The 16219-nt window shown below is 38.8% G+C and overlaps 1 protein-coding gene across 4 annotated transcripts in view; it reads left to right on the forward strand.

The window, feature by feature from the left end:
* Positions 1 to 16219, forward strand: part of acyp2 (acylphosphatase 2, muscle type) — a 114484-nt gene that overhangs the window by 56199 nt on the left and 42066 nt on the right. For 2 of the 4 annotated variants that reach the window (XM_043695951.2, XM_043695953.2), the window contains one exon: positions 3870 to 3932. The exons of the other annotated variants lie outside the window; for them this stretch is intronic. In XM_043695951.2, coding sequence (XP_043551886.1) covers positions 3870 to 3932 — 63 coding nt within the window. The remainder of the gene's footprint in view (positions 1 to 3869; positions 3933 to 16219) is intronic. 4 annotated transcript variants of the gene reach the window in all.

Raw genomic sequence — 16219 nt, forward strand, 5'->3', positions numbered from 1 at the left:
AGAGTATTGTGACTGAATTTAAAATGTTCTCATGCTGGGCCTTCTGATATTGTCATTACAGCTCGCTGGGAAGTTATCATTGAGGCTATTGAAATTTGATCAGATTTTTGAATTTCTTGATTAGTGTTTTCTCTGAGTTAGCTCAGATGAAAGCAGCAGTTCAGACAATACACTTATCTTCAGTAACTCTGTGCTTCAATGGATAAAATTTACAAGGACCGCTACATCGGAAGATTGTGCAGCAACGTCCGTCTGCTGCACCTGTTGTGTAAAACACTTTGATAGATATTGGTTGGGAACCGAATTATAGCCAAGAGTGATGTTTCATATTTGAATAGCTCACCAGCCTTTATTGCTTACACATGAAGATGATCACATACTAAGGGAATGAATGGTACCTGTAACCTGTAAATGTAAATGGATCCTACAGAAAGGAATAATAAGAAAATAAAACAAGAAGGGCACGTATTTACGCATTGTATAAAATAATTCATAATTTATGAAGTAAATAAAAGCAGTAACTCCAAAACCAGTGGTTTATTTTTAAATATACTTTTTATTCTTCCTCATAATCTGACATCAATGGACATAGGAAGATACAGACTAAGAGCGGGAGTAGGAATCCGTGGAGCCTACTCCACCTTTGAATAAGATCATAACTAATCTGATTGCAGCTAAACTCCACATTCTCATCAATAACCTTTGATTCTCTTGGTAGTCAAGAATCTATCTACTTCTACCTTAAAAATATTCAATGACTCTGTCTCCATCATTCTCTGGGAAAGAGAGTACCAAAGACTCTCAACCATGTATGCAAAAGATCTTCTCCTCATCACAATGGTAGAAAATCCCTTATTTTTAAACAATATATGTCCCTTAGTTCTCGTCCCTCCTACAAGAGTAAACATCCTTGATGCATTCAGGATCTTAGATGATTCTCAGGACCTTATATATCTTAATAAGATTATCTCTTATTCTTCTAAATCTCAAAGGATACAGGAACTGCAACACCACAATATTATGCAGACAGTCCAGTCTGTCCAAACTTTCCTCATAAAATAAACTCCTAATCCCTCAATCCCAAGTATCAGTTGAGTAAACCTTCTCTGAATATTTTCTAATGCATTTGTATCTTTTTTTTAAATAAGGAGACCAAACCTATGCTCAATGCTCCAGATGTGGTCACAATAATGACCTGTACAATTAGATTCGATTCCCTACAGTATGGAAACAGGCCCTTCAGCCCAACAAGTCCACACTGACCCTCCGAAGAGTAACCCACCCATGACCCATTCCCCTACTAATGCACCTAACACTACGGGCAATTTAGCATGGCCAATTCACTTGACCTGCACATCTTTGGATTGTGGGAGGAAACCGGCGCACCCGGAGGAAACCCACGCAGACACAGGAAGAATGTGCAAACTCCACGCAGACAGTTGTCCGAGGCTGGATTCGAACCCGAATCCCTGGCGCTGTGAGACAGCAATGCTAACCACTGAGCCACCGTGCGACCTGTACAATTGTACCAAAATAAAGAAAATAATAATTTTAAAGTTGATAGGAACTATTTTTAGGAAAAGTATAATTTCTTATTGAATTTCTTATTTTTTCTATCATTTACTTTTAAATTTTTATTGTATGGTAGATAAATTATTTGAGGTGGTTGGAATATCACGTGTGAATTATTCAAAACACTGCAAGAAGAATGGTGCAATGACCTGATGTGCTTATGATGTAACAGGGCTTTCACTGTGGAATGGAAGTTAGTGACTCAAACTATTCATTGCTAGAATGGGAAATATTGATCTTGGATTCAAGACCTTTTTGTTTAACCATTGTTACAATTCAGAAACAGACAGCCAAATCGAATCAGCCTTCCTACCTCTGTATTCGCAACATAGAAAAATTAGAATATTCAGTGAGCCTCCATGTTGACCCCAAAATTGTTCCTGAGCAGAATTTTTCTAAATAACCAGTGCCAGACTTTGTGAATAATCGACATTAGACACCAAGTTTACAGCTTTAAAAAAAAGATGTAACAACTTATTAATAATAACAGAGCAAAGTGAAACAATAAGGTAATCTAATTAATGTCTACAATGTGAACCCAATAACCTTTGTTGTCAGCCCCATTCACACAAAAAGCTGGCAGAGAAACAAATACAGTTGAGAGATAAATTAAAAGAAAAATAACAAAACTTGATAAACATATGGATAATAATGGAATAGTGTAGGTTAGATGGGCTTCAGATTGGTTTCACAGATCAGCGCAACATCGAGGGCCGAAGGGCCTGTACTGCGCTGTAATGTTCTATAAAACTGGTTAGATTACTGAAGCAGTTTACACGCTATACTGATTCATGGGTGTATAGGTTTTCTGAAGACATCAATCAGTGCCACCTTTCCCGTTCACTCTGGAGATTCAGTAACACTTTTAACTTAGTTTCTATTTTCTGAAATTCCAATAGCTGACAATTGGAGGATAGATAGGGAACTTTCAAATCTTCATGCTGTAACAATAACCAAACTTCTTGCAAAATGCCCCCCCTCCTCAGTTCAAGCACTTCAAAAAATCTCTGGCCCTGCTCTCTGTTTGATCATCATGTTCTCTCCCAGACTTACTGAAACCAATTTCCAGATTTTCACCTCATTAGTGGCCAAACATCTACTGTCTGTTTAAGCATACTATCACTCCACAGTCGAAGAGTCTATGGATTTTTAATCAAGAACAATCTGTAATTAACTTTCAACCTGGCTTCAAAAGCAATTAATAGCTTGTTTGTTCTCTTAACACAAATGCTGCTCATAATCCAAAGGTTTCCTCTAAGTTCGCCGTTTGTAGTTCACAGCTCTAAACCAAAATTAATTAAAAATGTAAAAATGCAAATAATAAAAAAATCAGTGAGAATTCTAATGTCATGTCTAGCTATTACAGATCGGCAATCTGGTAGTAGGCAGTATTTAGTTGTTGATTTTATGATATAACTGAGGAGACAGGTAAAAGAGGAAAATGGTTAGAGTTTAAAATTCATTGACACCCATTCTCAGGTACACGGCTATGACTTTGGTCTGCCTGTGGCAATTCCTATTACAGTAAGTCAAGGACAGACTTCATCTGACTTGTCTTTTGTATAATTCCAACATGACCCACACCCCTTGCTTGACGGCATGCTCAAAAGGGGGTTAAAGAGTTTTAAGGCTGGCACTTTCCAGTGATGTGACACAGTGGCTCAATGGTTTTCACTGTTGCCAGGGACCCGGGATCGATTCCAGCCTCAGGCAACTTTCTGTGTGGAATTTGTACATGCTCCCTGTGTCTGGGTGGGTTTCTTCCGGATGCTCTGGTTTCCACTCACAGCCTAAAGGTTTGCAGGTTAGATGGATTGGCCATGCTAATTGCCCATAGTGTCCAGGGATGTGCAGGATAGGTGGATTACCCATGGGATTCCTGAAGAAGGGCTCATGCCCAAAACGTCGATTTTCCTGCTCCTTGGATGCTGCCTGACCTGCTGCACTTTTCCAGCAACACATTTTCAGCTACCCATGGGAAATGCAGGGTTACAGGTATATGGGTTTGGTTAGGATGCTCTTTGGAGAGTTGGTGTGAGTTTCATAGGCTGAATGGCCTGCTTCTACACTATAAGAATTTTATGATTCCATGAGTCTTCAACTGGCCTCCAGCTTATAAAGGCCAACTTCATTCTTAAATGGAAGCTACATTAATTGAAAGGAGACTGTTGCTGATTGATTGTGCCGCAATTGCAGATTAGGATCATGGAGCACCAAGACAGAGAGATTCATGACTGTGGAACTGGATGCTTTGGTTGTGGAGCTGAACAGGTGGTAAGGAACTATTTTTTTTTCAGGTCAGGAAGCCTGGAACAGGTGACCAAGGTGATCAACTTCCAGAGTCTGACCTCCAGGACCTGGTATGAGCATCACAAGAAGTTTACTAACTTTCAAGCTCAGTAAATACATCTTCAGAGGACATCTCCACCTAATATATCATCATGGACCTCCTGTTTTACACCCTAGCTAACTTTCTCCAGCGTGGTACCTACATATATTGCATAGATTCTGTTCACTATGGAGCCATATTTTACAGTCAGGTCTCTGAATATTAGTTTGCCATTCATGCTATCACCACCACCCAACAATCTACCCAGCTAATGACCGGCCATTTGCCCCAAACATTCCTGAAGCCAGTGATATGTTTGCTCACCTCAAGAGCCATGGGTTCTATCTTGGATCTTTGCCCACAAAGCCTTTCACTTCAGACTAGCTGGTCATGTTGATAACGAGACCAGAGATCTAATATGGGGTGCACTTTGAATGTTACCGTTTAAATCAGTGATTGTATCCTGCATACCCTTATTTCTAAGCTTATGTGTTAACACTGTCTCTCACTTCAGTTGGTTTCATGTTCTATTTTAAAGAAAACCTTTGGCCGTATTGAATATTGTGGACAAAATGTTCTTTTTTCAGAGTACTGTAAAGCCACTACAGCTTCTTGATGAGCAACATGTACTAACAGTTTCATATCACTGAATGCAACTAAGGTTTCTCAACACAACATCTTTGACATCATTCATTTCATCTGGTTGCTGATGATTGATGCAGTAGGACCTTAGTGTGATGTGGAGTTGTTTGCAGCTACAGGCACTCCACCCTTCCAGCTGCAGGAAATCATGCTGAAGCAGGATGTCCCGTGAGGAAAACACTGGATGAAAAGCAAGCAAAACATTTCTCTTTACCCTTAGTGAAAGTGACTAAGGTCTACAGAAAACTTGCATATTTAGGAGTTTTACATCTTGGCAATAGATTTTAATTTACATTTTTGAAAAAGGGAAGACTTGCATTTATACAGCAGCTTTCACAAATAAAACATATCCCCAACCTTCTTGAAAGTGGTGAAAATGTCCAATCAATATTCAACTGTCATTATTTGATTTTAAAACCTGAGACTTTGATGAACTAAAAGTGATTTTGAAAAGGGCAATTATGACATATAATGGCTGCAGTGATCACCTGACAAGTCTAGGCAACCCACATGGAAATATACAACACAGGCTGCATCAAAATTTACCATTTTAGCCAAGAAGTCCTGAGACTCAGTGAGGCATCAAAAAGATCACGTTGCTTGTTTTCCTCACACTTCTATGATGCATATAATGACTGATGAAAGTTTGCCTGTACCTACCAGCTTGAAATCCACAATAGAACTGTTTATCAACAGAGGCCTTTCAGCAGCAAAGGATGAGAGACAACATTGTGGAATCATAATGGTAAGAATAAGAAAGCTCTTCTATCCTTATCTGAACCTCACAAAAAAAAAACACACACAGTGAATAGGTAACTTGAAGCAACTTTTGGATTAGTGGTGCTGGAAGAGCACAGCAGTTCAGGCAGCATCCGAGGAGCAGTAAAATTGACGTTTTGGGCAAAAGCCCTTCATCAGGAATCGGCTTTTGCACGAAACGTTGATTTTACTGCTCCTCGGACGCTGCTTGAACTGCTGTGCTCTTCCAGCACCACTAATCCAGAATCTGGTTTCCAGCATCTGCAGTCTTTGTTTTTACCAACTTGAAGCAACTGTTCAGTGAGAATTCAAGATCTACAAACCATGCCAGTGCTGATGAAACAAGGCAGTAGTCTGGGCTCAGTCTTAAAATCCAGCATCTTAAGGATACTTCAAACTTCAATGTCTTTATCTGTGGGCGGCACGGTGGCACAGTGGTTAGCACTGCTGCCTCACAGCGCCAGAGACCCGGGTTCAATTCCCGCCTCAGGCGACTGACTGTGTGGAGTTTGCACGTTCTTCCCGTGTCTGCGTGGGTTTCCTCCGGGTGCTCCGGTTTCCTCCCACAGTCCAAAGATGTGCAGGGCCAGGTGAATTGGCGAAGCTAAATTTCCCGTAGTGTTCGGTAAGGGGTAAATGTAGGGGTATGGGTGGGTTTCGCTTCGGTGGGTCGGTGTGGACTTGTTGGGCTGAAGGGCCTGTTTCCACACTGTAATCTAATCTAATCTAATCTTGCTGTCTGTATAAAGAATCCCCTTTCAAGCTTATTACCTGTACTGTGTTTAAGGCCACATTTTAATTATTTGCTGGGGAGTAGAAATTGCTCATTCTTCCACTCAAGAAAAGCTTGGAATTGCCTTCTTCATTTGGATCTAGGTTCCCCCAAATTTTACTTGAAGTATGATACCTGCTGCTTGTTATGACCAACTGGGAAGGAGTTTAAAAAAAAGAGGGGAGACAGTCAACCCTCTTCACCTGATTGTAATAAGCCAGATAAGTATTTTGGAAAGGCTGGTCACTGTTGTAATATGGGAAACAGCGACTCATTCACAACAAGCTTCCATATCAGATAACTTGTTTTGTGTGACCTTGATTGCGGAGCAAATATGGACCTAGATATTGGGGTATCACTCTACTCATTTTCAAATAGTGCCATGAGATCTTTGATCTGCAACTGCGTGAAGAAGCGGGGAACCCTAGATTGTATACCTCATGTGAACATTGTGCATCCAACAGTGCAGCTTTAATTTTTCTGTTCAGTACTTGCCGTGAAACTTGAACCCCAAACCTCTTGAGTTGGAGGCAAGAATGTCACCAGCTGGGACATGACAGAATTATCAGATTTCATTAGCTGTCAAACGTCCCATTTGAAATGTTTCTTAAAGTCGCTTTGTTACTTGAGTTTTGCGCAACAATCTGTTACAAAGATAGGTCAAAACATTTGTGAATAATTTCATAATTCAGCATTTTTATTGAGCGGAATTGCATGGTTATTGTAGCTTATTTCTGAACAAAATATCAACCTTTATGAAGTTTACCTTTGTACTCTTAAAATAATTAGCACTGGTAGAGTTCTGTTAACAGTGTGAAATGTAGAAATAATTAAAACTCTGAGCCTGAGAGTACAAAGTTTTCAAGATATATATCAGAGTATATCTGATAATAAAACAAAATACTGGGGATGCTAGAAATCTGAAACAAAAACAAAAATTATTGGAGAAACTCAGCAGGTCTGGCAGCATTGTAGTGAGAAAACTAAGTAAATGTTTCAAGTTTAGTGACCCTTGAACAGAAGAAGAATCACTGGGCTCGAAACATGAATTCTGTATCTCAAGCAATTTCTTTTCTTGTATTTCATCTGAAAAACAAGCAACAATTTAACTTAACAGTTCAGTTAACTTGGTAATACAGTGACAACTAGGTCAGTCTGGAATTTAAAAATCTCAACCTCTCGTACTATTATTCCCTTTCAGGGGAAGGAAACTGTTTTCAGTTTTTTACACTTAATGTTTATCATTGCTTAGTCATCCATTTTATCATCACTCTCATTGTGAATGAGTGCTTTGAAAAGAGCTTTACTTCAGATCAAGTAGAAAACTGTAGTGCCAGAGTACTGGTTGTACTTTTCAAGCAGGTACCCTGGCAGCTTTGGTTAGGTATCCAGAATACTTACAATTTAAAATTGCAATTGGCAAGATTAGAGTGGGAAATCAGAGGATCCCTCGGCCCATCCAATTTTTGCCATGAGTTTAAGATTCCTCTCGATGCATCTGGAAAATCTACTGTTATAGATTTCTTAATAGATGCAATTAAGCTGTAGCAATTTTTGTTAAATAATACATTCTTGATAAGACTGTTTACCTATCCACAACACTCAGTTTTGACAGTGAGAGGTCAGAGTTATAAGGCAATTAATTGTGATCTGAACCCCAAAGAGACAGGGCCAAGTAAAAATAGCCAAAGCACAGTTAAAGAGAATATTCTTTGGGAGGAATCTGGTAAGACAAAGATTGTCCGGCCAAGCTTTTCAGATTAAGAGAAAATTTGTCTGAAGGGATCACCAAATGTGGGGGAGAAGGAACAGACAATTATAGGCCAATTTCAAAGAAAGTATAGAGTGTGCATAGGGCATAACTTGAGAAGATTTAGAAATATGTAGAGCTTAGGCTATTGTGAGAATTGAAGGTAGCATCTTTTGGAATACTATGGATCACTGGATTTTGATAATTATAAGCATAATGGGGATGAAACTTTAAGTATGGTAATGAGTGCATTCTGTTTGATGTAGAATTTGGGAGGCTCCCAAGGAGAACCGTGCACTATTCAACTTTGACCGAATAAAGGCATTGGGCAGAATCATGCCAATGGGATGGACCATTTGATACCTGAGGGGCACTTCCTCTTCAGTTTACTAGCAGTAGCAATGGTGTGGTGGCAGCAGCCCATCTGCAGGAGCCTTTGGCCCAATCAGAGGGCTGGTAGCTTTGGAGGCTCAGTAGCATCACTCAGAGTGTTAGACACTGCTGAGGCCCTGCAGGCAGAAAGTAGGCTGAAGAAATTCTTTTTAAGTTGTAATCATGAAGGGGAAATCCTTCGAAGGGAATTGCAAGGACTACCTCTCCTGCCACTTCTGTTTGTCTGGCAGCCTTTCCGTGGGAAGGAGATCAATCCAGCATCACAAAAATACTGACTGCCTGATCAAGGTGATACTTTAAAATATCTTTGTGCATTCAAGTTAGCCATTTGTCACCTTGGGTTGAGCAACCTGATCAATCCCACTCCTGTCATCAGTAAGATTCTCTGGCTTGGACCCAACCAAGGAACTAATCTACCTTCTGGGGGACCAGTAAAATTCCCATGTTTCAGCAGCATGAAAAAAGCAGTCCAGATGGAGATGAAAGAAAACAATTTTGTCGATAGTTTTGGCAAATTGTTGTTTGCAGAAACTAAAAGGGTGATTTTTCTGATGGAGCATTTTTAGTAATATAACATATAATTTACATATACTATTATTTACAGCTATTAATTTGAAAAAGAGTGAACCAGTGAAAATACTGAGAAGTATTTGTGTTGCTATTTTTAGTCAGAAACTCATGTGGCTGCTCCAGGTTTAAATTTGTCTTTGATTTTAAAGATGAAAGCCTGTTTCTTTAATTGGTAATTTGATTCACTGTTGCAAGATTAAAAATTCTGATGCTATGCTGTGAGTAAAAGATCAGCACATTGCCCATTTGTCAAACTTCCTCTCATGCAGAGCTGACCTTTCGCAAAATCTCCTCAATGAAGAGCATTTCATAAAGCCCACACTCAAATTGTACTTAGCAATTTTCAACTTGTCCTGTTTTCTATAAAAGTTAGCTCCAGGGGACAGGACTGGGATTTAATATTGGATAAAAAATTTAGTGTGCTTTAACATTTTTGAATCTACTTTTTAAAAGACTCAGCTTGATTTTGCCAAGAAAGATTTTCCAGTTGGTTTGATATGTCGAGCAGTTATTGTCAAAGTTCCTTCACTTTTGGTGTTATGTTGGTTCAGTAATCTCACACATCAACTTTGAAAAGAAGGTTACAAAAAGTAGGGCAGTGAACTGTACCAGAATAGTTTTGAATAGGAAGCAAAGGTGATGGACTTGAAAATTCTGCAGTGAATGGGCAACAACGTGTGCCCTGATTAAGAAGTAACATAAAGTGCAGGGTTTAGATATACGAAGAATGCAAATTGCTGTTAATGTTTTCTCATAGTCTTAATGAATGCACTTGATTTATTTTTACCAACATCAATGAAGTATGAAGCACAGACCACAGGTTTTAACTCAACGAAGAGATTTTAACAGCCAGGCCTCATTAACTGTCTGCCAGGCAGCTGCCAGTTGGAAATTGACGGAAAGAGGCAGTTGGCTGGCTGCCAAAAAGGTAAAGATCAGAGAACACAAAGACTGTCTGCTGGCAATTCTTTTTTTGAGCAGGGGCAAATTTGACAGAGTTTCCAAGTTTAGAACTCAGTTGAGATGGGTGTGGTGGAACATCTACATTTCTTGTGCCTTCACAAATGACTGTTCTTTCACTCTGGGACCTCTGCTGCAAATTTCACTGGATAGAGCAACCACAACAATCCCATGTCCCACAAGTTAGTTAATTGCTGCAGAATCTATCCGAACAACAGATCTCATGTAAGTTAATGAGGCATCAGCCTTAATCAAGTGAGTGTTTAAACTGCCCAGTATTAAAATCAATGCATGGCAGTATTTGGACAGAAGGAAGAGTTTGTTCATTTTAGTTTTCATTTCATGAACATTTCCCGACCCCACCCCCCAAAGGGATTTTGAGGTTTCGATTTATCAGGTGAATTTGAAGTACAGGATTCTTAAAGTAGTTTTACATGAATTAATCATTCAAGGTCCAAAGTAATTTGAAATATTTAAATCTCATTTAATACTAGCTGATATTCTTGTAAGTTATGAATTATTGATTTTGTGAAAAGCAATTTGTTCTTGATTGTTAGTGACACAGGCAAGACAGCATTTATTGACCATTGCTAGTTGACTCGGTATTAAAAAACACAAGGTAGATTAACTGAGTTGGTTTCATTTGGTGTTAGCCCAAACAACATTTTCTGAGTTCATTTTTACAACTTGTTAAGGAAGGATATGAACGCATGACCTAGAATAGTTAAAAATTACCTTTTCAAACCCTGTGGCTAATAGTAAGTTGGATGAAAGACTTTTTTTCTAAGACCAGGACTTTGTATAATTAATTAAATTTTCATATATCAGTTTAAAAACAAAAGTGACTGTGTTGCTGGATAAATACAGAAACAGAATAAACATTTTGAAAACTAGGCAGTTATTGTTTATTATAAAGAAGAGGATCTGTACTTTGGCTCTGTAATTTAAAACCATTTCCTGTTCCTTTTAAAAGTATAAATTATTTAAAGTGCAATTTTTGCCCATTATTATGCTTTAGAGAAACCTAGACTGTCAGGTAAACCAGGAGAACATTATATCACAAATCTGAAAATAGTATAACAGTGTTAATAATAGTGTTTTCCAATGGTGGACACATCAGCTATGGGATTCATGACCTCATGTTCAGATTTAGAGGGAGTTGAGCATCTTATAAATAAAAATCCAGGATGACCTTATTGTACAAGATTGAATGAAAACTACATTAGAAATTCCAACAAAATGCAGAATACTGTTCAATTTTTCAGTAATGTCATAAACATCCAGTTAAAGGTTTTGTAACAAACTATACTCGCTTTTTAAAATTGGTTGTCAGGGAGCTTTTAAACATGGCTCCTCCAAGTTGCATGACTTCTCTTATGGATCTACTTGCTGCTGAAGCATTGAGCTGGCTCACAATCACAAAGTATTTAAATAATTCAAAGATTCCAGGACATGAACTCTCAGAAAGATGTGAAGAATGAGACTTTTGGTTGTGTTGAACAGGAGACAGATGATGGAAATCACAAGGAATTCTAGCATAATTGAGCTTTGTGGAACATTGATTTCTCAGTGTTAACATCTTGCATCCATTTAGATTAATTTTGGTAAAAATGGTTGAGAGCTGCCATTTAGAGGCAAATCATCTGATCACCACGAGAAAGTCACCTTAAAACAAAATCTGTTTGCAACAGTAAGATAGGGGAAGGATGTGGGATGAAAAGAAGACAATTAGAAGTCTGCTATGTTGTACCAGGCTACTAAGAGCCACAACACCTAGAAAGGTAGAAGTGAAACAAAGGAGCCTAAAACTAACTGTGCTTACTGAATCGTCTTATCAGAGCAACTCCAACTATTTACCAATAGAACCCATTGCAGATGCTGAATCTGACTTCGCATTTCAAACCCTTTTCTTCAGAAAGAAAATCTTGAAACCGGCCAGGCCTACAACAATATGTTAAAGACGGATTTCATTTTCATCTTCATATGTCACTTTTAGTCTCACTTTAAATCTTTGTATACTTACTTTATCTAATATCCTACATAATTTACTTAAATACTTTTCGGTAGAGCTATAGGGAGAGGCTGAATAGGCTGGGGCTGTTTTCTCTGGTGTGTCAGAGGCTGAGGGGTGACCTTATGGAGATTTATAAAATCATGAGGAGCATGGATAGGGTAAATAGGCAAGGTCTTTTCCCTGGGTTGGGGAAGTCCAAAACTAGAGAGCATAGTTTTAAGGTGAATGGGGAAAGATATAAAAGGTACCTCAGAGGCAACTTTGTCATGAAGAGTGAATGATATGGAATGAGCTGCCAGAGGAAGTGGTGGAGGCTGGTACAACTACAGTATTTAAAAAGCACCTGGATGGCTATATAAAGGGGAAAGCTTTAGATGGATATGGGCCAAATGCTGGCAAGTGGAACTAGATTTATGTGGGATATTTGGTCGGCATGGACAAGCTGGACAGAAGAATCTATTTCCGTGCTGTATATTTCCATGACTCCAGTGGTTATGTAATAAAATAACCTTTAAACTTGTTTGAAACATAACTCTGTGCTTCTGATAATTTTTAAATTGAAACATTAAAAAATTATTATAAGCATATACCATTGCTTAGTTCAAAGACCACTCTAAGGAAATGCCTGGTACATGGTTGTGACAGTAATAAGCAAGAAACACACCCAAAATCAAGTAGAAGAAAAATCTGCAATGTCTGGAAATTAAATAAATTAAGATGTTATGTACTTGGGCAGATATATTCAGTCAGCAGCTGTGCATGTTTGATAATCCATAGTTCAAAGAAGGATTTAGGCAAGAAAGCCTGAGAAAAACAACTCCAATATAAAATTGAACCAAAATTGTCACCAATGAAAAACCATACAAGGAAAAACAGCTAGAAGGTATTTAGAACAGAGGAAACATATATCCTCAGGTAATTAGGCTTGAATATGCTCTTTTTAAATCAATATTTTATTATGTTTGGATTATAAATTCGATATTTCAGAATATATGATTATTTCAAGAAACAAAGCAATTGATCATCTGAAGATTTTACCAGAATGACAAAAAACATTTAAAACACTGCATTCGTATTAATAACTTTAAGAAGAAATGGAATGGGCAGAGAAAGAAGTTGGCTCAAAAAGAAATAAGAATGGTAAGAGGCCAAAGGTGGAGGGCATTAAGGCAGAAATTAAAGAATTGTGTCAGTGAGAATAAGGAAGTTAAAAAGGATCGAGAGAAAACAAGGGTAGATGCAAGTGAAATGGAAACGACAAGAGAGGTGGAGTGAAGAGATGGATGAAGAAGTAACATGAACTGGAATTGTGATGGAAGTTGCTGCTTGTTCTCTACCAAATGTTATCGTCATGGCAAGTTTGTTAAATAGAATAGGTAGTAGAGGTGGTCCCTGACACAGCCTACTACATTTTATGACAAATTAATAAGTTAACGGTGGAAATATATGAAGATAAACTCCTAGTCAACCTTAGAGGCCTTTGACTCCTGTCAACAGTAATGGCTTAATGAAATCTCTCTTTCATGCAAACTGGGTTGTGTCTGAAACAGCTTGTAGATATTAAAAAGCTACAAAACTCAAAGTGGATGATGCAGAGACCTTGCTCAGGCAAGAATTGATAAAATGGTGCCAGAATTAAGGAATAAGAAGGATCGATTAATGTTTACATTGAGGGAAGCAGATCTGCTGCCAAAAAATATGGAATTTACTAATAAGTTTATCTATTTGGAAATTTGTTCTAACAGCAATAATATTTTTCTAATTTATATTTTGAAGTAGAAGGAAAAAGTATCACAGATGTTTTCTGGGTTTTTTTATCTTAGCTTTTGGGTGCCTCAGAATCCCCAAAGGTGGAAATTGGCAGTCATGTCAATCCTTACAATTGTGCCCAACACCATAAGAGCAAGTCCAGATGGTAATTCATAAATGCTCAACTTCCAAGGAAAAATAGATTGGAGGTGACTGTTTGGATTTAATAAATCAAAACCTGATGCTCAAAATTGCATTACCAGCTATGGACAATGAATAGAAGGGAAAGAAGAAAATGAAAGGCAATTACTGAAGGAACATAGGTGTTAATCTGGTTGTTGAGGTCACTGTAACCAACATATTTATTAAGTCTGGAAAAAGCAGATTATTGCAGTTCCTGATAATTTGAAATATGAAGATGTTGGAAATGCTGAGCAGGTCCGGCAGCATTTGAGAGAAAAACAGAGTTAACGGATAGAATCATAGAATTCCCTACAGTGCAGATAGAGATCATTCGGCCCATTGTGTTTGCACTGACCATCCAAAGAACATTCTACCCAGACACACCACCCCACTCTATCCTCATAACCCCACATTTTTCATAGCTAATCCACCTACTCTGCGCACCCATGGATACTACAAGGCAATTTAGCAAGGCCACTCCGCCTAACCTGCATGTCTTTGGACTGTGGGAGGAAACCAGAGCACCTAGAGGAAACCCACATGGACATTGGGGAGAACAGTCACCCAAGGCTGGAATCATACCGGGATCGATGGTGCTGTGAGTCAACTGTACTAGAAATTAGTGGAGTTCATCTGGAGCAGACAGGAAAGCAGATGCAATAGAAGAATCACATAAGACGTCATGCGCCCAACCTCCAGAAAGGAAAACTATCCCTCACTTAGTAATTGGCAGAAAGGGCTGATGTGGGAAATCTATCTGCTAACAACAGAAAGGCAATTAGACTCATTATGGAGCCACTTAAACTAATTATCTTTGAGCCCACCGGGATTTCATGGTGGCTTTAGGATTATCAGAGGTACGCATGGGTCTTTCATCCCTACAGAAAGCTTCTCAACAAACTTTGTTGGGTTTACCAATGGTCTACACAGAGAATCCTTCATTCACAAGCACTTGATGCCTACCTAAGCAGTCGAGCATCATCAAGTGGGGGAACGGATCTTCTGAGGTCCATCCCTCTCCCCTTGCATCTGACACCTTTCTCATCACCAAACCATCCCCTTGTGATTCTTTCCCACCCATTTATCTTTCCTTTCATCCAGCAGTGATCCCTGGTGAAGGCCCCAGTATGTTTACAGCCATGGCCCTGTTTCTGGTAATGGAAAGCTGTCGGCTCCTCATTGGCTTCCAGATTTTGGGGTGAGTTTCTGCCTTGTTGAGAACTTAATCTGGCATGAGGTCATACCATAGACAGGTAAGTAACTGCTTACCTTGTAATTGTGTCAGGCCTCCCAGACGAAAGCAATGTAGGATTTTCACAGGAATCTTCATCTGATTACCAGGAGCTCCTTCCCCAAGAACACCGAAGTCTGGCAAATGTTTTGGATCTGTGCTCTTGCAACAGAACACTAGCGAAGTCATCTATTGAAACATTTCTCTCTTAACAGATACTGCCAAACCTGCTGATTCCTAACCATCATTCTCTGATTACATATAATTTGAAGGTTTTGACCATATGTGTTCGGGAAAAGAAATGTTATAGATGTTCAGTATGGTACATGGGAATACATCAAATCTAGTTACACCTGGGCTTGAAACCTTGGCTACCTTGGACAGAAGGTAAAATCTCTCAGCAGCTATTTCAGCAACACATTCAGTCTTAAAGTGAGAAGACAACTCATTTGCAGCCGCAAGCTATCCAGTATATTTGGTCTGTAAAGAAACTTACTACTCAAAAATAAAAGCTATTTATTGCAGTCTGTCCCACTTTTATCAGTCTCTGCATACATAATCCTAAAAGATTTCAGGTCTTATAATGTTTTGTGGTGCATTGTTGTTGGCTGTTAGTCTGGTATCTGCTCAATCTTGAGGTGCTGTTCCCTGTCCAGGGAATGTCACTCTAGTGGTAAGTATTACGTGGTAACTGTTGTTACTGTTCCATTGCCCTTGATGAGAAATGGTTAACCACTGGGACTGATGACTGCCTGTATTCTATGCAGTTGGTGGCAGCACGTCCTCTTCATCAGCCATCTGTCATAAAGGAGCATCTTCTCCAGTTGTATGTATACAGCAGCAATTTTAATGATATAGCTGCTTGTTTACGTTCACTATGACCAATCAAAATGACAACTTCTATCTTCAAAGATCCAAGTTGCTAAGTGGACGGATTTTTGTGGAGATAAATGAATGTTTGCACCTGACTGGCTCACCAGTGCTCAACTGTAACAACAATTTGGCACTTTTGTCAACGTGAAGTGTCTTTTGTCATTTTATTTTGATTTTATCACTCACTTTTGTTGTAGGTCTTACTGCAGATTTTTTTATTGGCCATTTGAAGATTAGTAGCAGCATATTAGTAGCTGGGCCGGACTATTTTCAGAAGGTGTGTTATTCCACTGACTGCCTTGTAAACATCTGGACTGGATTTGCTCAATATTTTAATGATTTCTTTGACAATTTTCACAGTGGCTTCAATCTTTCCATCTGAATGGAGATTGTGTGGAAATGGTGTGTGCTACTGAATTTCC

The sequence above is a fragment of the Chiloscyllium plagiosum genome, unplaced genomic scaffold (genome assembly GCF_037043375.1).
Source record: "Chiloscyllium plagiosum isolate Xiang-an unplaced genomic scaffold, Cpla_swu_hap1 HiC_scaffold_10, whole genome shotgun sequence".
NCBI classification, from domain to species: domain Eukaryota; kingdom Metazoa; phylum Chordata; class Chondrichthyes; order Orectolobiformes; family Hemiscylliidae; genus Chiloscyllium; species Chiloscyllium plagiosum.